Genomic DNA, 18,330 nt, shown 5'->3' with positions numbered 1-18,330 from the left:
TGTGCCACACCCTGACCCCCCTAATATGATGCATACTTGCGATGTTCTTCCCGTACCTGCATGGGCAGTTGAGAGGCACGTATCAGCAAGGAGAGGGTGAGTGTGTGCCTTGTTGCCCAACATATTAACCCATGCACGTGCAAGTATTTGAGCCTGGCTGCCCCTTTTTTAGTTTGTGAGACACACAAATCCACTATTCAGTGTTTAAAGATGAATATGCACCAGAATTAGAAGATGCATGGTTATGCCCCTTTCATCTGGGCCATATTAGGATAGAATGGTCAGGGTATTAGCAGTAGTGCAATGCTATTGTAATCTGAACGCATGAGAGCTACATGTGCATTGAGATAACCTTCAGAACTATTTTAAATGTTCAACATGTGTCAGAACATTGACACGTTTTTGGATTGTTCTCTGTGTGGCCACACTAACTCTGTAAACTATGTTGATGTTGGATCACTCAACTGCGAAATTCAAAGCTATATATCTAGCAGGTACTATCTATGTTGAGGGCTTGGTGAGTAGTGATTGTTTAGTGTGCCAATGTTAGGTCCAAGCACCCTGGCCCAGTATACTCCAATGTGTCTTATGGGCAAATTACATGCGTGGTAACTCCTGCTGCCTGTCACACTAGCATTTCACTTTATTGAGTATAAGATTCCATCCTCTGAATTCGAAAACTAAGTCCATGTTTCTGACTCTATAATAGCGACATCACATGCCATTCAGTGGCTAACAAAGTAGTTCTCTGGTGGTAACAGGGTTTTAATCGAAAGGAATGATGTTAAAAACACATTCACAACGGTTCTCATGTGTGTAAATTCTCTTAAATGGTCATACAAGATGCTTTGTGAACCATAGTTTAGTTGCCTGACTGTAAGATTCAGAGTTGTCACACAAGCTTTCTTCTGAAGTGCTTTCAAGATACTGAGAAAAAAACAATAGCATTTAAGCTGTACAGTGTGTGCACGATGCAAGAAATAACTCAGGGACATTTTGACTTTACAAATGTGGACATCTGCAGTGTTGACACAATGGTAAGAAGTGTTGAATACACATTTTCAAATGAGATGTTCAGGACTAATAGTTTGTAGAAACAATTCATCCAGACAGCCCAGTGGCATTGTGATCCACATGAGCTTACATAGCAAACTGGTATAATGTTTCCAATGTGGACGAAAATCCCTCTTTCTAACACTGCATAAATGACCCAAGGCTGTGTGCCAAATACCTTTCACCTTAGCCATGCCTACTACTCCAGTGTGTCCGCGATAATAGAAAGCCATGTGACCTGACAAACAACTACTTCTTCTACTGAAAATATGAGCAACTTAAATATGATCTGTGTGAAATGGCCCATTCAACGACTACACAAGCTTGCTGTATAACAATCAAGATATGTTACCTGTAACAATAGGTCTGCTGGTTTCCAAGTTGATGAATAGGGAGAGCAGAGTGGATACCATGTCTAAAATCAATTATGTGACTCATGCTCTCATTGTGAGAACTGACCTCCCTTGCTTTAGTTGAGACAGGTATGTTATGATGCAAGGCCGTCAGTAGTGAGAATATATCAGCTGGTGCAGAGTAATGTTGAAGACATTGTGAACGTTGGAGTTGCAGTTGCAGCACATATTGTTGCTGACATGTTTGAGGGCAGACAGGTTTACTTGCATTCAGACATGTGGTTTTTACGGAACAATATCAAGTATTTTGCTCACTAGTTTGATTGATGTAGTTGTGTAATCTTGGAAGAGTTGTAACAACTCATGTGATTCATTTTACTTCTTTTTGACAGCATCTGAACCAGCCAACGAAGGAGACAGCACGACAGATGTTGGGGAAGCAGCTAGCCAGAGTGGTTCCTGTGCTGCAAGTGAGCAAGAGGGAATCAGTGGCACGGAGGGTGAGGGGAGCTTCACTGAGCACATGAGAGAAGCAGTATCAGTCAGCTCGAATTCAAGCTCCAGCTCCAGTGAGGACTCGCAAGAAGGAATCAGTGGCACGGAGGGTGAGGGGAGCTTCACTGAGGGCATGAGAGTAGTATCAGTCAGCTCAACTTCAAGCTCCAGCTCCAGTGAGGACTTGCAAGAGGGAATCAGTGGCACAAAGGGTGAGGGGAGCTTCACTGAGGGCATGAGAGTAGTATCAGTCAGCTCGACTTTAAGCTCCAGCTCCAGTGAGGACTCGCAAGAGGGAATCAGTGGCATGGAGGGTGAGGGGAGCTTCACTGAGGGCATGAGAGAAGCAGTATCAGTCAGCTCGACTTCAAGCTCCAGCTCCAGCGAGGACTCGCAAGAGGGAATCAGTGGCACGGAGGGTGAGGGGAGCTTCACTGAGGGCATGAGAGAAGCAATATCAGTCTGCTCGACTTCAAGCTCCAGCTCCAGTGAGGACTCGCAAGAGGGAATCAGTGGAACGGAGGGTGAGGGGAGCTTCACTGAGGGCTTGAGAGAAGCAGTATCAGTCAGCTCGACTTCAAGCTCCGGCTCCAGTGAGGACTCGCAAGAGGGAATCAGTGGCACAGAGGGTGAGGGGAGCTTCACTGAGGGCTTGAGAGTAGTATCAGTCAGCTCGACTTCAAGCTCCAGCTCCAGTGAGGACTCGCAAGAGGGAATCAGTGGCATGGAGGGTGAGGGGAGCTTCACTGAGGGCATGAGAGTAGTATCAGTCAGCTCGACTTTAAGCTCCAGCTCCAGTGAGGACTCGCAAGAGGGAATCAGTGGCACGGAGGGTGAGGGGAGCTTCACTGAGGGCATGAGAGAAGCAGTATCAGTCAGCTCGACTTCAAGCTCCAGCTCCAGTGAGGACTCGCAAGAGGGAATCAGTGGCACGGAGGGTGAGGGGAGCTTCACTGAGGGCATGAGAATAGTATCAGTCAGCTCGACTTCAAGCTCCAGCTCCAGTGAGGACTCGCAAGAGGGAATCAGTGGCACGGAGGGTGAGGGGAGCTTCACTGAGCGCATGAGAGAAGCAGTATCAGTCAGCTCGACTTCAAGCTCCAGCTCCAGTGAGGACTCGCAAGAGGGAATCAGTGGCACGGAGGGTGAGGGGAGCTTCACTGAGGGCATGAGAGAAGCAGTATCAGTCAGCTCGACTTCAAGCTCCAGCTCCAGTGAGGACTCGCAAGTGGGAATCAGTGGCACAGAGGGTGAGGGGAGCTTCACTGAGGGCATGAGAGTAGTATCAGTCAGCTCGACTTCAAGCTCCAGCTCCAGTGAGGACTCACAAGAGGGAATCAGTGGCACAGAGGGTGAGAGGAGCTTCACTGAGGGCATGAGAGAAGTAGTATCAGTCAGCTCGACTTCAAGCTCCAGCTCCAGTGAGGACTCGCAAGAGGGAATCAGTGGCACAGAGGGTGAGGGGAGCTTCACTGAGGGCATGAGAGAAGCAGTATCAGTCAGCTCGACTTCAAGCTCCAGCTCCAGTGAGGACTCGCAAGATGGAATCAGTGGCACAGAGGGTGAGGGGAGCTTCACTGAGGGCATGAGAGTAGTATCAGTCAGCTCGACTTCAAGCTCCAGCTCCAGTGAGGACTCGCAAGAGGGAATCAGTGGCACGGAGGGTGAGGGGAGCTTCACTGAGGGCATGAGAGAAGCAGTATCAGTCTTCTCGACTTTAAGCTCCAGCTCCAGTGAGGACTCGCAAGAGGGAATCAGTGGCACGGAGGGTGAGGGGAGCTTCACTGAGGGCATGAGAGAAGTAGTATCAGTCAGCTCGACTTCAAGCTCCAGCTCCAGTGAGGACTCGCAAGAGGGAATCAGTGGCACGGAGGGTGAGGGGAGCTTCACTGAGGGCATGAGAGAAGCAGTATCAGTCAGCTCGACTTCAAGCTCCAGCTCCAGTGAGGACTCACAAGAGGGAATCAGTGGCACAGAGGGTGAGGGGAGCTTCACCGAGGGCATGAGAGAAGCAGTATCAGTCAGCTCGACTTCAAGCTCCAGCTCCAGTGAGGACTCGCAAGAGGGAATCAGTGGCACAGAGGGTGAGGGGAGCTTCACTGAGGGCATGAGAGAAGCAGTATCAGTCAGCTCGACTTCAAGCTCCAGCTCCAGTGAGGACTCGCATGAGGGAATCAGTGGCACGGAGGGTGAGGGGAGCTTCACTGAGGGCATGAGAGTAGTATCAGTCAGCTCGACTTCAAGCTCCAGCTCCAGTGAGGACTCGCAAGAGGGAATCAGTGGCACAGAGGGTGAGGGGAGCTTCATTGAGGGCATGCGAGAAGTAGTATCAGTCAGCTCGACTTCAAGCTCCAGCTCCAGTGAGGACGCGCAAGAGGGAATCAGTGGCACGGAGGGTGAGGGGAGCTTCACTGAGGGCATGAGAGAAGCAATATCAGTCAGCTCGACTTCAAGCTCCAGCTCCAGTGAGGACTCGCAAGAGGGAATCAGTGGCACGGAGGGTGAGGGGAGCTTCACTGAGCACATGAGAGAAGCAGTATCAGCCAGCTCGACTTCAAGCTCCAGCTCCAGCTCCAGTGAGGACTCGCAAGAGGGAATCAGTGGCACGGAGGGTGAGGGGAGCTTCACTGAGAGCATGAGAGAAGCAGTATCAGTCAGCTCGACTTCAAGCTCCAGCTCCAGTGAGGACTCGCAAGTGGGAATCAGTGGCACAGAGGGTGAGGGGAGCTTCACTGAGGGCATGAGAGTAGTATCAGTCAGCTCGACTTCAAGCTCCAGCTCCAGTGAGGACTCGCAAGAGGGAATCAGTGGCACAGAGGGTGAGGGGAGCTTCACTGAGGGCATGAGAGAAGTAGTATCAGTCAGCTCGACTTCAAGCTCCAGCTCCAGTGAGGACTCGCAAGAGGGAATCAGTGGCACAGAGGGTGACGGGAGCTTCCTTGAGGGCATGAGAGTAGTATCAGTCAGCTCGACTTCAAGCTCCAGCTCCAGTGAGGACTCGCAAGAGGGAATCAGTGGCACGGAGGGTGAGGGGAGCTTCACTGAGGGCATGAGAGAAGCAGTATCAGTGAGCTCGACTTCAAACGCCAGCTCCAGTGAGGACTCGCAAGAGGGAATCAGTGGCACGGAGGGTGAGGGGAGCTTCACTGAGGTCATGAGAGAAATAGTATCAGTCAGCTCGACTTCAAGCTCCAGCTCCAGTGAGGACTCGCAAGAGGGAATCAGTGGCACGGAGGGTGAGGGGAGCTTCACTGAGGGCATGAGAGAAGCAGTATCAGTCAGCTCGACTTCAAGCTCCAGCTCCAGTGAGGACTCGCAAGAGGGAATCAGTGGCACAGAGGGTGAGGGGAGCTTCACTGAGGGCATGAGAGAAGTAGTATCAGTCTGCTCGACTTCAAGCTCCAGCTCCAGTGAGGACTCGCAGGAGGGAATCAGTGGCACGGAGGGTGAGGGGAGCTTCACTGAGGGCATGAGAGAAGCAGTATCAGTCAGCTCGACCTCAAGCTCCAGCGAGGACTCGCAAGAGGAATCAGTGGCACGGAGAGTGAGGGGAGCTTCACTGAGGGCATGAGAGAAGCAGTATCAGTCAGCTCGACTTCAAGCTCCAGCTCCAGTGAGGACTCACAAGAGGGAATCAGTGGCACAGAGGGTGAGGGGAGCTTCACTGAGGGCATGAGAGAAGCAGTATCAGTCTGCTCGACTTAAAGCTCCAGCTCCAGTGAGGACTCGCAAGAGGGAATCAGTGGCACAGAGGGTGAGGGGAGCTTCACTGAGGGCATGAGAGAAGTAGTATCAGTCTGCTCGACTTCAAGCTCCAGCTCCAGTGAGGACTCGCAAGAGGGAATCAGTGGCACGGAGGGTGAGGGGAGCTTCACTGAGGGCATGAGAGAAGCAGTATCAGTCAGCTCGACCTCAAGCTCCAGCGAGGACTCGCAAGAGGGAATCAGTGGCACAGAGGGTGAGGGGAGCTTCACTGAGGGCATGAGAGAAGTAGTATCAGTCAGCTCGACTTCAAGCTCCAGCTCCAGTGAGGACTCGCAAGAGGGAATCAGTGGCACAGAGGGTGAGGGGAGCTTCACTGAGGGCATGAGAGAAGTAGTATCAGTCAGCTCGACTTCAAGCTCCAGCTCCAGTGAGGACTCGCAAGAGGGAATCAGTGGCATGGAGGGTGAGGGGAGCTTCACTGAGGGCATGAGAGAAGCAGTATCAGTCAGCTCGACTTCAAGCTCCAGCTCCAGTGAGGACTCGCAAGAGGGAATCAGTGGCACGGAGGGTGAGGGGAGCTTCACTGAGGGCATGAGAGAAGCAGTATCAGTCAGCTCGACTTTAAGCTCCAGCTCCAGTGAGGACTCGCAAGAGGGAATCAGTGGCACAGAGGGTGAGGGGAGCTTCACTGAGGGCATGAGAGAAGTAGTATCAGTCAGCTCGACTTCAAGCTCCAGCTCCAGTGAGGACTCGCAAGAGGGAATCAGTGGCACAGAGGGTGAGGGGAGCTTCACTGAGGGCATGAGAGTAGTATCAGTCAGCTCGACTTCAAGCTCCAGCTCCAGTGAGGACTCGCAAGAGGGAATCAGTGGCACAGAGGGTGAGGGGAGCTTCACTGAGGGCATGAGAGAAGCAGTATCAGTCAGCTCGACTTCAAGCTCCAGCTCCAGTGAGGAGTGGACTCGCAAGAGGGAATCAGTGGCACGGAGGGTGAGAGGAGCTTCACTGAGGGCTTGAGAGTAGTATCAGTAAGCTCGACTTCAAGCTCCAGCTCCAGTGAGGACTCGCAAGAGGGAATCAGTGGCACAGAGGGTGAGGGGAGCTTCATTGAGGGCATGAGAGAAGTAGTATCAGTCAGCTCGACTTCAAGCTCCAGCTCCAGTGAGGACTCGCAAGAGGGAATCAGTGGCACGGAGGGTGAGGGGAGCTTCACTGAGGGCATGAGAGAAGCAATATCAGTCAGCTCGACTTCAAGCTCCAGCTCCAGTGAGGACTCGCAAGAGGGAATCAGTGGCACGGAGGGTGAGGGGAGCTTCACTGAGGGCATGAGAGAAGCAGTATCAGTCAGCTCGACCTCAAGCTCCAGCGAGGACTCGCAAGAGGACTCAGTGGCACGGAGGGTGAGGGGAGCTTCACTGAGGGCATCAGAGAAGCAGTATCAGTCAGCTCGACTTCAAGCTCCAGCTCCAGTGAGGACTCGCAAGAGGGAATCAGTGGCACGGAGGGTGAGGGGAGCTTCACTGAGGGCATGAGAAAAGCAGTATCAGTCTGCTCGACTTCAAGCTCCAGCTCCAGTGAGGACTCGCAAGAGGGAATCAGTGGCACAGAGGGTGAGGGGAGCTTCACTGAGGGCATGAGAGAAGTAGTATCAGTCTGCTCGACTTCAAGCTCCCGTGAGGACTCGCAAGAGGGAATCAGTGGCACGGAGGGTGAGGGGAGCTTCACTGAGGGCATTAGAGAAGCAGTATCAGTCAGCTCGACCTCAAGCTCCAGCGAGGACTCGCAAGAGGAATCAGTGGCACGGAGGGTGAGGGGAGCTTCACTGAGGGCATGAGAGAAGCAGTATCAGTCAGCTCGACTTCAAGCTCCAGCTCCAGTGAGGACTCGCAAGAGGGAATCAGTGGCACGGAGGGTGAGGAGAGCTTCACTGAGGGCATGAGAGAAGCAGTATCAGTCAGCTCGACCTCAAGCTCCAGCGAGGACTCGCAAGAGGGAATCAGTGGCACAGAGGGTGAGGGGAGCTTCACTGAGGGCATGAGAGAAGTAGTATCAGTCAGCTCGACTTCAAGCTCCAGCTCCAGTGAGGACTCGCAAGAGGGAATCAGTGGCACAGAGGGTGACGGGAGCTTCCTTGAGGGCATGAGAGTAGTATCAGTCAGCTCGACTTCAAGCTCCAGCTCCAGTGAGGACTCGCAAGAGGGAATCAGTGGCACGGAGGGTGAGGGGAGCTTCACTGAGGGCATGAGAGAAGCAGTATCAGTGAGCTCGACTTCAAACGCCAGCTCCAGTGAGGACTCGCAAGAGGGAATCAGTGGCACGGAGGGTGAGGGGAGCTTCACTGAGGTCATGAGAGAAATAGTATCAGTCAGCTCGACTTCAAGCTCCAGCTCCAGTGAGGACTCGCAAGAGGGAATCAGTGGCACGGAGGGTGAGGGGAGCTTCACTGAGGGCATGAGAGAAGCAGTATCAGTCAGCTCGACTTCAAGCTCCAGCTCCAGTGAGGACTCGCAAGAGGGAATCAGTGGCACAGAGGGTGAGGGGAGCTTCACTGAGGGCATGAGAGAAGTAGTATCAGTCTGCTCGACTTCAAGCTCCAGCTCCAGTGAGGACTCGCAGGAGGGAATCAGTGGCACGGAGGGTGAGGGGAGCTTCACTGAGGGCATGAGAGAAGCAGTATCAGTCAGCTCGACCTCAAGCTCCAGCGAGGACTCGCAAGAGGAATCAGTGGCACGGAGAGTGAGGGGAGCTTCACTGAGGGCATGAGAGAAGCAGTATCAGTCAGCTCGACTTCAAGCTCCAGCTCCAGTGAGGACTCACAAGAGGGAATCAGTGGCACAGAGGGTGAGGGGAGCTTCACTGAGGGCATGAGAGAAGCAGTATCAGTCTGCTCGACTTAAAGCTCCAGCTCCAGTGAGGACTCGCAAGAGGGAATCAGTGGCACAGAGGGTGAGGGGAGCTTCACTGAGGGCATGAGAGAAGTAGTATCAGTCTGCTCGACTTCAAGCTCCAGCTCCAGTGAGGACTCGCAAGAGGGAATCAGTGGCACGGAGGGTGAGGGGAGCTTCACTGAGGGCATGAGAGAAGCAGTATCAGTCAGCTCGACCTCAAGCTCCAGCGAGGACTCGCAAGAGGGAATCAGTGGCACAGAGGGTGAGGGGAGCTTCACTGAGGGCATGAGAGAAGTAGTATCAGTCAGCTCGACTTCAAGCTCCAGCTCCAGTGAGGACTCGCAAGAGGGAATCAGTGGCACAGAGGGTGAGGGGAGCTTCACTGAGGGCATGAGAGAAGTAGTATCAGTCAGCTCGACTTCAAGCTCCAGCTCCAGTGAGGACTCGCAAGAGGGAATCAGTGGCATGGAGGGTGAGGGGAGCTTCACTGAGGGCATGAGAGAAGCAGTATCAGTCAGCTCGACTTCAAGCTCCAGCTCCAGTGAGGACTCGCAAGAGGGAATCAGTGGCACAGAGGGTGAGGGGAGCTTCACTGAGGGCATGAGAGAAGCAGTATCAGTCAGCTCGACTTCAAGCTCCAGCTCCAGTGAGGACTCGCAAGAGGGAATCAGTGGCACGGAGGGTGAGGGGAGCTTCACTGAGGGCATGAGAGAAGTAGTATCAGTCAGCTCGACTTCAAGCTCCAGCTCCAGTGAGGACTCGCAAGAGGGAATCAGTGGCACGGAGGGTGAGGGGAGCTTCACTGAGGGCATGAGAGAAGCAGTATCAGTCAGCTCGACTTCAAGCTCCAGCTCCAGTGAGGACTCGCAAGAGGGAATCAGTCGCACAGAGGGTGAGGGGAGCTTCACTGAGGGCATGAGAGAAGTAGTATCAGTCTGCTCGACTTCAAGCTCCAGCTCCAGTGAGGACTCGCAAGAGGGAATCAGTGGCACGGAGGGTGAGGGGAGCTTCACTGAGGGCATGAGAGAAGCAGTATCAGTCAGCTCGACCTCAAGCTCCAGCGAGGACTCGCAAGAGGACTCAGTGGCACGGAGGGTGAGGGGAGCTTCACTGAGGGCATCAGAGAAGCAGTATCAGTCAGCTCGACTTCAAGCTCCAGCTCCAGTGAGGACTCGCAAGAGGGAATCAGTGGCACGGAGGGTGAGGGGAGCTTCACTGAGGGCATGAGAAAAGCAGTATCAGTCTGCTCGACTTCAAGCTCCAGCTCCAGTGAGGACTCGCAAGAGGGAATCAGTGGCACAGAGGGTGAGGGGAGCTTCACTGAGGGCATGAGAGAAGTAGTATCAGTCTGCTCGACTTCAAGCTCCCGTGAGGACTCGCAAGAGGGAATCAGTGGCACGGAGGGTGAGGGGAGCTTCACTGAGGGCATTAGAGAAGCAGTATCAGTCAGCTCGACCTCAAGCTCCAGCGAGGACTCGCAAGAGGAATCAGTGGCACGGAGGGTGAGGGGAGCTTCACTGAGGGCATGAGAGAAGCAGTATCAGTCAGCTCGACTTCAAGCTCCAGCTCCAGTGAGGACTCGCAAGAGGGAATCAGTGGCACGGAGGGTGAGGAGAGCTTCACTGAGGGCATGAGAGAAGCAGTATCAGTCTGCTCGACTTCAAGCTCCAGCTCCAGTGAGGGCTCGCAAGAGGGAATCAGTGGCACAGAGGGTGAGGGGAGCTTCACTGAGGGCATGAGAGAAGTAGTATCAGTCAGCTCGACTTCAAGCTCCAGCTCCAGTGAGGACTCGCAAGAGGGAATCAGTGGCACGGAGGGTGAGGGGAGCTTTACTGAGGGCATGAGAGAAGTAGTATCAGTCTGTTTGACTTCAAGCTCCAGCTCCAGTGAGGACTCGCAAGAGTGAATCAGTGGCACAGAGGTTTTGGGGAGCTTCACTGAGGGCATGAGAGAAGCAGTATCAGTCCGTTCGACTTCAAGCTCCAGCTCCAGTGAGGACTCGCAAGAGGGAATCAGTGGCACTGAGGGTGAGGGGAGCTTCACTGAGGGCATGAGAGAAGTAGTATCAGTCAGCTCGACTTCAAGCTCCAGCTCCAGTGAGGACTCGCAAGAGGGAATCAGTGGCACGGAGGGTGAGGGGAGCTTCACTGAGGGCATGAGAGAAGTAGTATAAGTCTGTTCGACTTCAAGCTCCAGCTCCAGTGAGAACTCGCAAGAGTGAATCAGTGGCACAGAGGGTGAGGGGAGCTTCACTGAGGGCATGAGAGAAGCAGTATCAGTCAGCTCGACTTCAAGCTCCAGCTCCAGTGAGGACTCGCAAGAGGGTATCAGTGGCATGGAGGGTGAGGGGAGCTTCACTGAGGGCATGAGAGAAGTAGTATCAGTCTGCTCGACTTCAAGCTCCAGCTCCAGTGAGGACTCGCAAGAGGGAATCAGTGGCACGGTGGGTGAGGGGAGCTTCACTGAGGGCATGAGAGAAGCAGTATCAGTTAGCTCGACTTCAAGCTCCAGCTCCAGTGAGGACTCGCAAGAGGGAATCAGTGGCACGGAGGGTGAGGGGAGCTTCACTGAGGGCATGAGAGAAGCAGTATCAGTCAGCTCGACTTCAAGCTCCAGCTCCAGTGAGGAATCGCAAGAGGGAATCAGTGGCACGGAGGGTGAGGGGAGCTTCACTGAGGGCATATGGGAAGCAGTATCAGTCTGCTCGACTTCAAGCTCCAGCTCCAGTGAGGACTCGCAAGAGGGAATCAGTGGCGCGGAGGGTGAGGGGAGCTTCACTGAGGGCATGAGAGAAGCAGTATCAGTCAGCTCAACTTCAAGCTCCAGCTCCAGTGAGGACTCGCAAGAGGGAATCAGTGGCAAGAGGGTGAGGGGAGCTTCACTGAGGGCATGAGAGAAGCAGTATCAGTCAGCTCGACTTCAAGCTCCAGCTCCAGTGAGGACTCGCAAGAGGGAATCAGTGGCACGGAGGGTGAGGGGAGCTTCACTGAGGGCATGAGAGAAGCAGTATCAGTCAGCTCGACTTCAAACTCCAGCTCCAGTGAGGACTCGCAAGAGGGAATCAGTGGCACGGAGGGTGAGGGGAGCTTCACTGAGGGCATGAGAGAAGCAGTATCAGTCTGCTCGACTTCAAGCTCCAGCTCCAGTGAGGACTCGCAAGAGGGAATCAGTGGCACGGAGGGTGAGGGGAGCTTTACTGAGGGCATGAGAGAAGTAGTATCAGTCAGCTCGACTTCAAGCTCCAGCTCCAGTGAGGACTCGCAAGAGGGAATCAGTGGCACGGAGGGTGAGGGGAGCTTCACTGAGAGCATGAGAGAAGTAGTATCAGTCAGCTCGACTTCAAGCTCCAGCTCCAGTGAGGACTCGCAAGAGGGAATCAGTGGCACGGAGGGTGAGGGGAGCTTCACTGAGGGCATGAGAGAAGCAGTATCAGTCAGCTCGACTTCAAGCTCCAGCTCCAGTGAGGACTCGCAAGAGGGAATCAGTGGCACGGAGGGTGAGGGGAGCTTCACTGAGAGCATGAGAGAAGTAGTATCAGTCAGCTCGACTTCAAGCTCCAGCTCCAGTGAGGACTCGCAAGAGGGAATCAGTGGCACGGAGGGTGAGGGGAGCTTCACTGAGGGCATGAGAGAAGCAGTATCAGTCAGCTCGACTTCAAGCTCCAGCTCCAGTGAGGACTCCCATGTGGTAGTGGATGACCCTGGAACTGTTACAGGCGGGAGAACATCACTTACTTAAACAAATCATTCAAACCTGAACATGAGTAAGAAAGCATATGGTTGTGGCATGTAATCCATATTACGTTTTGATGCGTATTTATGTTATATTGTACTTAAGGATTGTTCCAGAATTCGCAATGAAAATGCTCACGTTGTAATAAACTGCCCAAAAATATCTGTATTCAGGTTAAACAAACTGCTGACTCTCCGCACGTTTCACTCTGTATGTCAGTAGGCAAATTAGACTTCAACTGGCAATAGGAAACGCAGGTGTAAATAGACAAAAAACGCAACACGTGCAAGGTGAAGAAAAAGGGAGGACAGGGATATATCAACCGACCTGCTAGACATTCCCGGCTTCACCTCATTTGATCCTCTGCACTTACCTGAGTCCAGTCTCTCTGCAGCAGTGTTCCCGCCCTTCGTCTCAGAGCTTCTTGAGGTTCTTCTCGGTCGTCGTTTGTGTTCGGGCATTCCCCGTGTGTTTTCTGTAAAAGAAAGAATAAACAAACATTAGCAAACGCACCGATCGAGACGGCATAAGGCTTACGCTTAAACAACGACGCGGGTAAGCTTTGTTTTACAGATTTGCTATGAATTTTAAACATAAGCAAAGTTCATCGTTCTTCAGCCTTCAAGTAAGAAGGAACATGTTATTACATCTTGCCATAAACTTTCTGGTGGCACCAGTGTTTGTGGGTGGAAATAACCACAGAAGGCTTACAAACAAACCAAGACATAGATGGTTATAATGGTGACATTTGGCTGTATTCTATGCATGGGACATGTCTATTGTAAAACACTTAGGGGCAGATTTATAATAACTGGCGCATCCCTGCATATCAGCAGGGATGCACCAGTTATTTTGCGCCCCAGCTCCGCCATCATGAATGCGCCGCATTTATAATGCGGAGCACCATGGGGCAAAAACGGCACAGATGCGTCACGCATCTGTGCCGTAAAAGTGGCGCATTGCTGGAGTTGCGTCGCAAGCGCGACGCAGCTCCAGCAATGCTTTGGGGGACCTATCTTCACAATGCTGCGTCAATCCTTGCACCTGGTTCAGGCAGGCGCAGGGTTTTGACGCAGCATGGGCTCAAAAGTGACTGAGTGAAATCTTGTAGATTTCACTCAGCCACTTTTAGGAGGCGTTCCTGCGCCAGAACGCCCCCACCTGCCCTGGAACGCCTACATGTGGCGCAGGGCTTTACAACGTGACGCATCTCCCAGATGCGTCACGTTGTAAATACCCCGCACCATGGCGCAGGATTTGCGCCGCTGCTGCGTCACAAAAGTGACGCAACGGCGGCGCAAAAGTGGCGCAAGTGCAACATAAATCTGCCCCTTAGAGTTTGTGAAGAAACAGACAAATGAAAACGATGGTCATGAAAGTTTAAATTGTAAAACGATGCATGAGTTGACCCATTCTATAAGCCTCTGAACAGCTAATATCTGTGATTCTTGATTTGATGATTGTTTATCGTTTGTAGATAATCATCCCTAATATGAGGATAACCTGAAAAACCTGCCAGGTATGAAAAATCGTTTGTTTAGAATATAGTTAGAGAATATTAGTAGGTTAATAAACAGATGACTAAACACATATGTTTAACTTTTGCTTGCAGAGAACTATAAATGCAGGACTGTCTTGGTGAAGCGTACATCCATTAATATGACTGGCATCTTCTCAGGAAGGAATTTACTCATTTGAATAAGCTTGGTAGGAATCAGAAAAACAAAAAATCATATAGAACAGCTCCTTAAATTATACTTATCTAAGTGACTATTTGTTTATTTCTTTTAGTTCGTACCAATAATCTCCCAGACCCCTCCTGACTATACACCTCATTCTTGAGATACTGAGACCCCGAGAGGCAGGTTGATCCATATACCAGAAGCCACCAGCTTGTTTCCAGTCTCTCTCTCTTGTCTCTCGTTCTAATCCCCTTTCTCCTTGGAAGCTTGTGAACTGGCAATTGTATTATTAACATTGTCACTTGCTTAGCTTCCTGAGGGACCAGAGAACAGTCTGCATCAAAGAAGTAACAACCTGGAGTTCAGGTGAGTGGCTAAGCATAACAGGAACTGTATCCACTCCATCAGTGTCCACCACCACGCCTACAATCTCCACCCTTCCAGCTGCTCTCCAGCCCCCTCTCCGTGGCCGCTCCACTAGAAGGGGAGGCCACTCCTTTGCATCAGGCACCTCACCCCCTGCCTCCACCTCCCCTGTTGCCCTGAGTGTGAAGGCCAATACCCTCCTAGGGCAGATCTCTGTGAGGCAGACAGCAGTGCTGAATGTCCTCCAGGTGCATACCAATCACCTTACCCAGATGGTATCTTTCCTGGATGGAATTCACTCGGACCTGTCTGACCTACAGAGATCCAATCAGGCTCTAGCCTCTACACTGACGGCAGCATTGTCTCAAATTCAGCTGTCCTACCCCTCCTCCTGCCTCTTCCCCATCAAAAGTCCTGAGTACCTTCCCTGACCTAAACACATGCAAACATAAATAGGCACTCACTTCAACATGCATGTGCAGCACACAAACACACAGACCTAAGGGCAAACACAAACACACACTCACAAGACAGATGTCACACTCACTACCAGAGACATGCCAACAGATACCACACCAGCATCCACAGACATGCCGCAGACATCACAACCCTCTGCCTCCAAAGCCCATACCCTTGGCTCTCCTTGTACACACTCTGCTCAAAAACTCCACCTCATTGCTCTTGACCTCTTCTCTATCCAAACCTACAAACTCCCTCTCAAAAATAGGAAAATGACCCTGAAGCCCCTGCCATACACTTCAGTCCCCCAGCCCACCAAAAAAAGTACCCTCCATGGTTCCCACAAAAAAAATCCCCTGTTCAAAAAGTCCCCACCCCCTCCTGAAACTCTGACTTACACATCCCACCCCAGTACCTTGACACCCAAAAAATCCCAGCCCAAGAAAGCACCTGCCTTCCCTATTTCCTTCCAAACCCTTTACCACTACAGTATTCCCAAACCTATTAAGCCTAGCCCAGCCCCCCTTCCATCTAGCCCTCCCACTTCAGTTGGCCCACCCCCTCTATCTAGCCCTCCCACTGCAGTTGGAAGGCCACCCACTGAAATTGGTCCCACCACCCTTCCTGATTACATCCCTCCCAAAGAACAACCCAGTCCTCCCCAGTCTTGTCCCTTTGGTGCCTGCCCTGCCCCCTGATGCTCCTCCCGGGGGAGGTATCCCTTTGCAGGACAAGTGCAGATAAGATATTATGGGATGGGACTATGTTGCCCTTGAGAGGAACTCTGTTGGACTGGCCATTGGCCTTTTTTGCTTTGAAAACACACATTTCTTTGCTGAATAAAGCATGTTCTATATTCATTTTCAGATTTCCGGGTCCCCAAAATTGATCTGTAGTTAACTGTAAATCATGTGTAATTAGTGATGTAAGTATACAATGATGGTGGTATGGCATGAATTGCATATGGTCCATGGAGTATGAGTACTCGGCTAGGATGTGGTATACATTCTTGTTCCTACATTGGCTGGGTGTCCATAATAATAATAATAATAATAAAACCATTTTTAAAGCGCCTGGTTACACTAACATAGTGTGTCCCCGCGCTAGCAAATACTGCTGCTGCTCCCCTAAAATCAGAGACCGGGATCAAAACCCCAATCCTCAAAACAGGGAAATTAGTTTGTACCCGGGAATAGGTGGGTTTTCAACTTTAAACGAAATCTTGCTTCAGAAGGCTCCATACGGAGAGCAAGAGGGAGGCTATTCCAGTGTTTGCTGGCCAGGAATCTAAAAGAAGCACCTCCAATCCTGGTCTTACGAACCCGGGGGAGCTGGAACCTCATTGCCCCCGCAGACCTGAGGTGGCGGACAGGGCGATGCATGGTAAGAAGATTACGCAAAAAGCCGGGGCCTTTACCCTGAGCAATGCGATGGGCTAAACAGAGAGCCTTGAACCTAATGCGCTCCTCTATAGGGAGCCAGTGAAGTTCATAAAGGGCCTTTTTTCCTGATGCTCTACGAGGAAGGTTGAGCACCATACGTGCGGCGGTATTTTGCACCCGCTGAAGTTGATGAATACCTTTTTTGCTGAGCCCCAAGAGGAGAGCATTGCCATAGTCCAGGTGAGGGGTGACTAAGGCATGAATGAGTGTCTTTCTGGCACTTATGGGGAGTAGCTCAAGGATTTTCCGAAGAGTTTTAAGAGTTCCATGTCTACATTAGTTTTGTCTAGGACTTACTCATCATTATTTTTTGCTTACAGATGTCAATATATTCAAGTTTGTCAAAGTACAACATTTTTTAGAAGCATGCTGCCTATGTATGGAAAGGGATGAAAGACAACTGTCTCATCAATATACCTGGATACATATAGACACTGCCTACATGGTAGTGACTTTGGACACACATGTGTACACTGAGTAATATTACAATTAATGTATGTGACTTGATAGTCGTGGAGCAATGTCTGTGCCTCAATCGATCTGGTTAACTAGTTGCAATGACAACATTGCCACAGGTGGCTTCCACTGTAGGAGAATTCCGTGTCAAGGTAGTTGACCCATGTTACACTTGTCTTCTGCCTATGATGAGTGTGAGGTAGGTATTGTTCTGAGTATCCTGACCCTGTTGCCTTCCAGGACTCCTCTTTCTTTAGATATTCGTGTTAGGTAAGGTGTCCGTGGTCTGCATCCTCCAGAGCATTTAAAATTAGATGTTAGTCATTCCATCCTGATATTTTTGGGGTACGTCATGTGGATGGTGTGTGTGTCCAGGACATGTCTCAGTAAGTTACAGTGTTATCTGTCCTTACAGAGACACAATTGTTGTATATTAGTCGCATGTGGACCCAACGTTTGGCACATGAATGGTTGTCACACAATTGGAATGCTAGTGATGACACACTGTGATTGTCCATTTGTACAGTACCTAGCCTTGTAATGTACATATCAACCTGGGCTTATGCTACATTTAGAGTGTGAAGACCTGGGCATTTACCTATTCTGTGAACGGGACATACGCCACATTATGCTTATGAGATGTTCCTTTGTATTCTGTATTGGTGCACACATGGCCCTGTGTTTGCTAATACACCCAGAGATATGACGCACCAGAGTATGGTAAGCAGCAGGGAAGGAAATATATGGCCTATCCTAGGGTAATGTTAGCTGCAATTTGTTGTCCAAGCTTTTCATTGAGTATTTGTGAGATAAGTGAAGTTGAGTGTGGCTACATGGTCAGAGAGCATGTGTGACATGCTAACTGTGACTAAGACACAATGCATAGGACTTCTGGATTGTGGTTTTATGGTTTAGTCTACTAATTGTTTGCAGTGTGACATGCTTTATGTTGTTTCTGGAATGTCAGTGTTATGAGCTGCAGGTGGTAGCCCCTTGGGCTTTTTAGCCATGGTGCAGCAGGGTGATGCACAATAAACGCACAACACCCCTCACCTAAGTCCCTTAGGAATGGGCTGAGATGTCAATATTTTTGGCACAAACAGCCTTTCAGTTTACAAACTTGAATGAGAATGTTCAATTTGAGTTTTTTTGCCTTGCTGTATCCCCTCACTCACTGTAAAGAATGCATCAGCATCATGACAGGAAATAGCCACATCACTTGAGGGTGCTATGGATATGACTGGCACCTGCCCCTGCCTGATTGCACATTAGGGAATCCTATTGGACGCGCACAAAACTTAAGTCCGATAGCCATTATGCCATTGTAGAACAATGGGCACTGCTCACTAGTGATGAGGGCAGAGTGAGAAGAGTGGAGAATGGATGAGATTTGTGTTTTGTTAACACTTTAACGCTGACAAATATTTTGTTTGTACAAGCCACACATCATTTGGAGTTAAGCATATGATAGGTGTATATGTGATCATTTGTGTATTGCAAATAATGGAGGAGTTTTGAGAAATGCTTGATGCTGGCCCAGATCAAACATAGATGAACTTGGAGAGTTGTTAAGGCGAGTGGATTGTCCCATGCTACCTGTGGTCAGCCGAGGGAACTGTGAGTCCCCAGAATTGTTGTGGGAATGTCTGCTGTGCAAGTGCTACAGGAGCCTGTGTTTCACCCATGCACTATATTGACA

The 18,330-nt window shown here is 50.9% G+C and overlaps 1 protein-coding gene across 2 annotated transcripts in view; it reads right to left on the bottom strand.

Moving 5' to 3' along the window:
* Nucleotides 1-18,330, bottom strand: part of LOC146839638 (uncharacterized) — a 524,113-nt gene that overhangs the window by 291,675 nt on the left and 214,108 nt on the right. For both annotated transcript variants that reach the window (XM_085650373.1, XM_085650374.1), the window contains exon 4: nt 12,600-12,701. In XM_085650373.1, coding sequence (XP_085506499.1) covers nt 12,600-12,701 — 102 coding nt within the window. The remainder of the gene's footprint in view (nt 1-12,599; nt 12,702-18,330) is intronic.

The sequence above is a fragment of the Triturus cristatus genome, chromosome 4_1 (assembly GCF_964204655.1).
Source record: "Triturus cristatus chromosome 4_1, aTriCri1.1, whole genome shotgun sequence".
Classification (NCBI taxonomy): Eukaryota; Metazoa; Chordata; class Amphibia; order Caudata; family Salamandridae; genus Triturus; species Triturus cristatus.
This window is presented reverse-complemented; position numbering and strand designations above follow the sequence as displayed.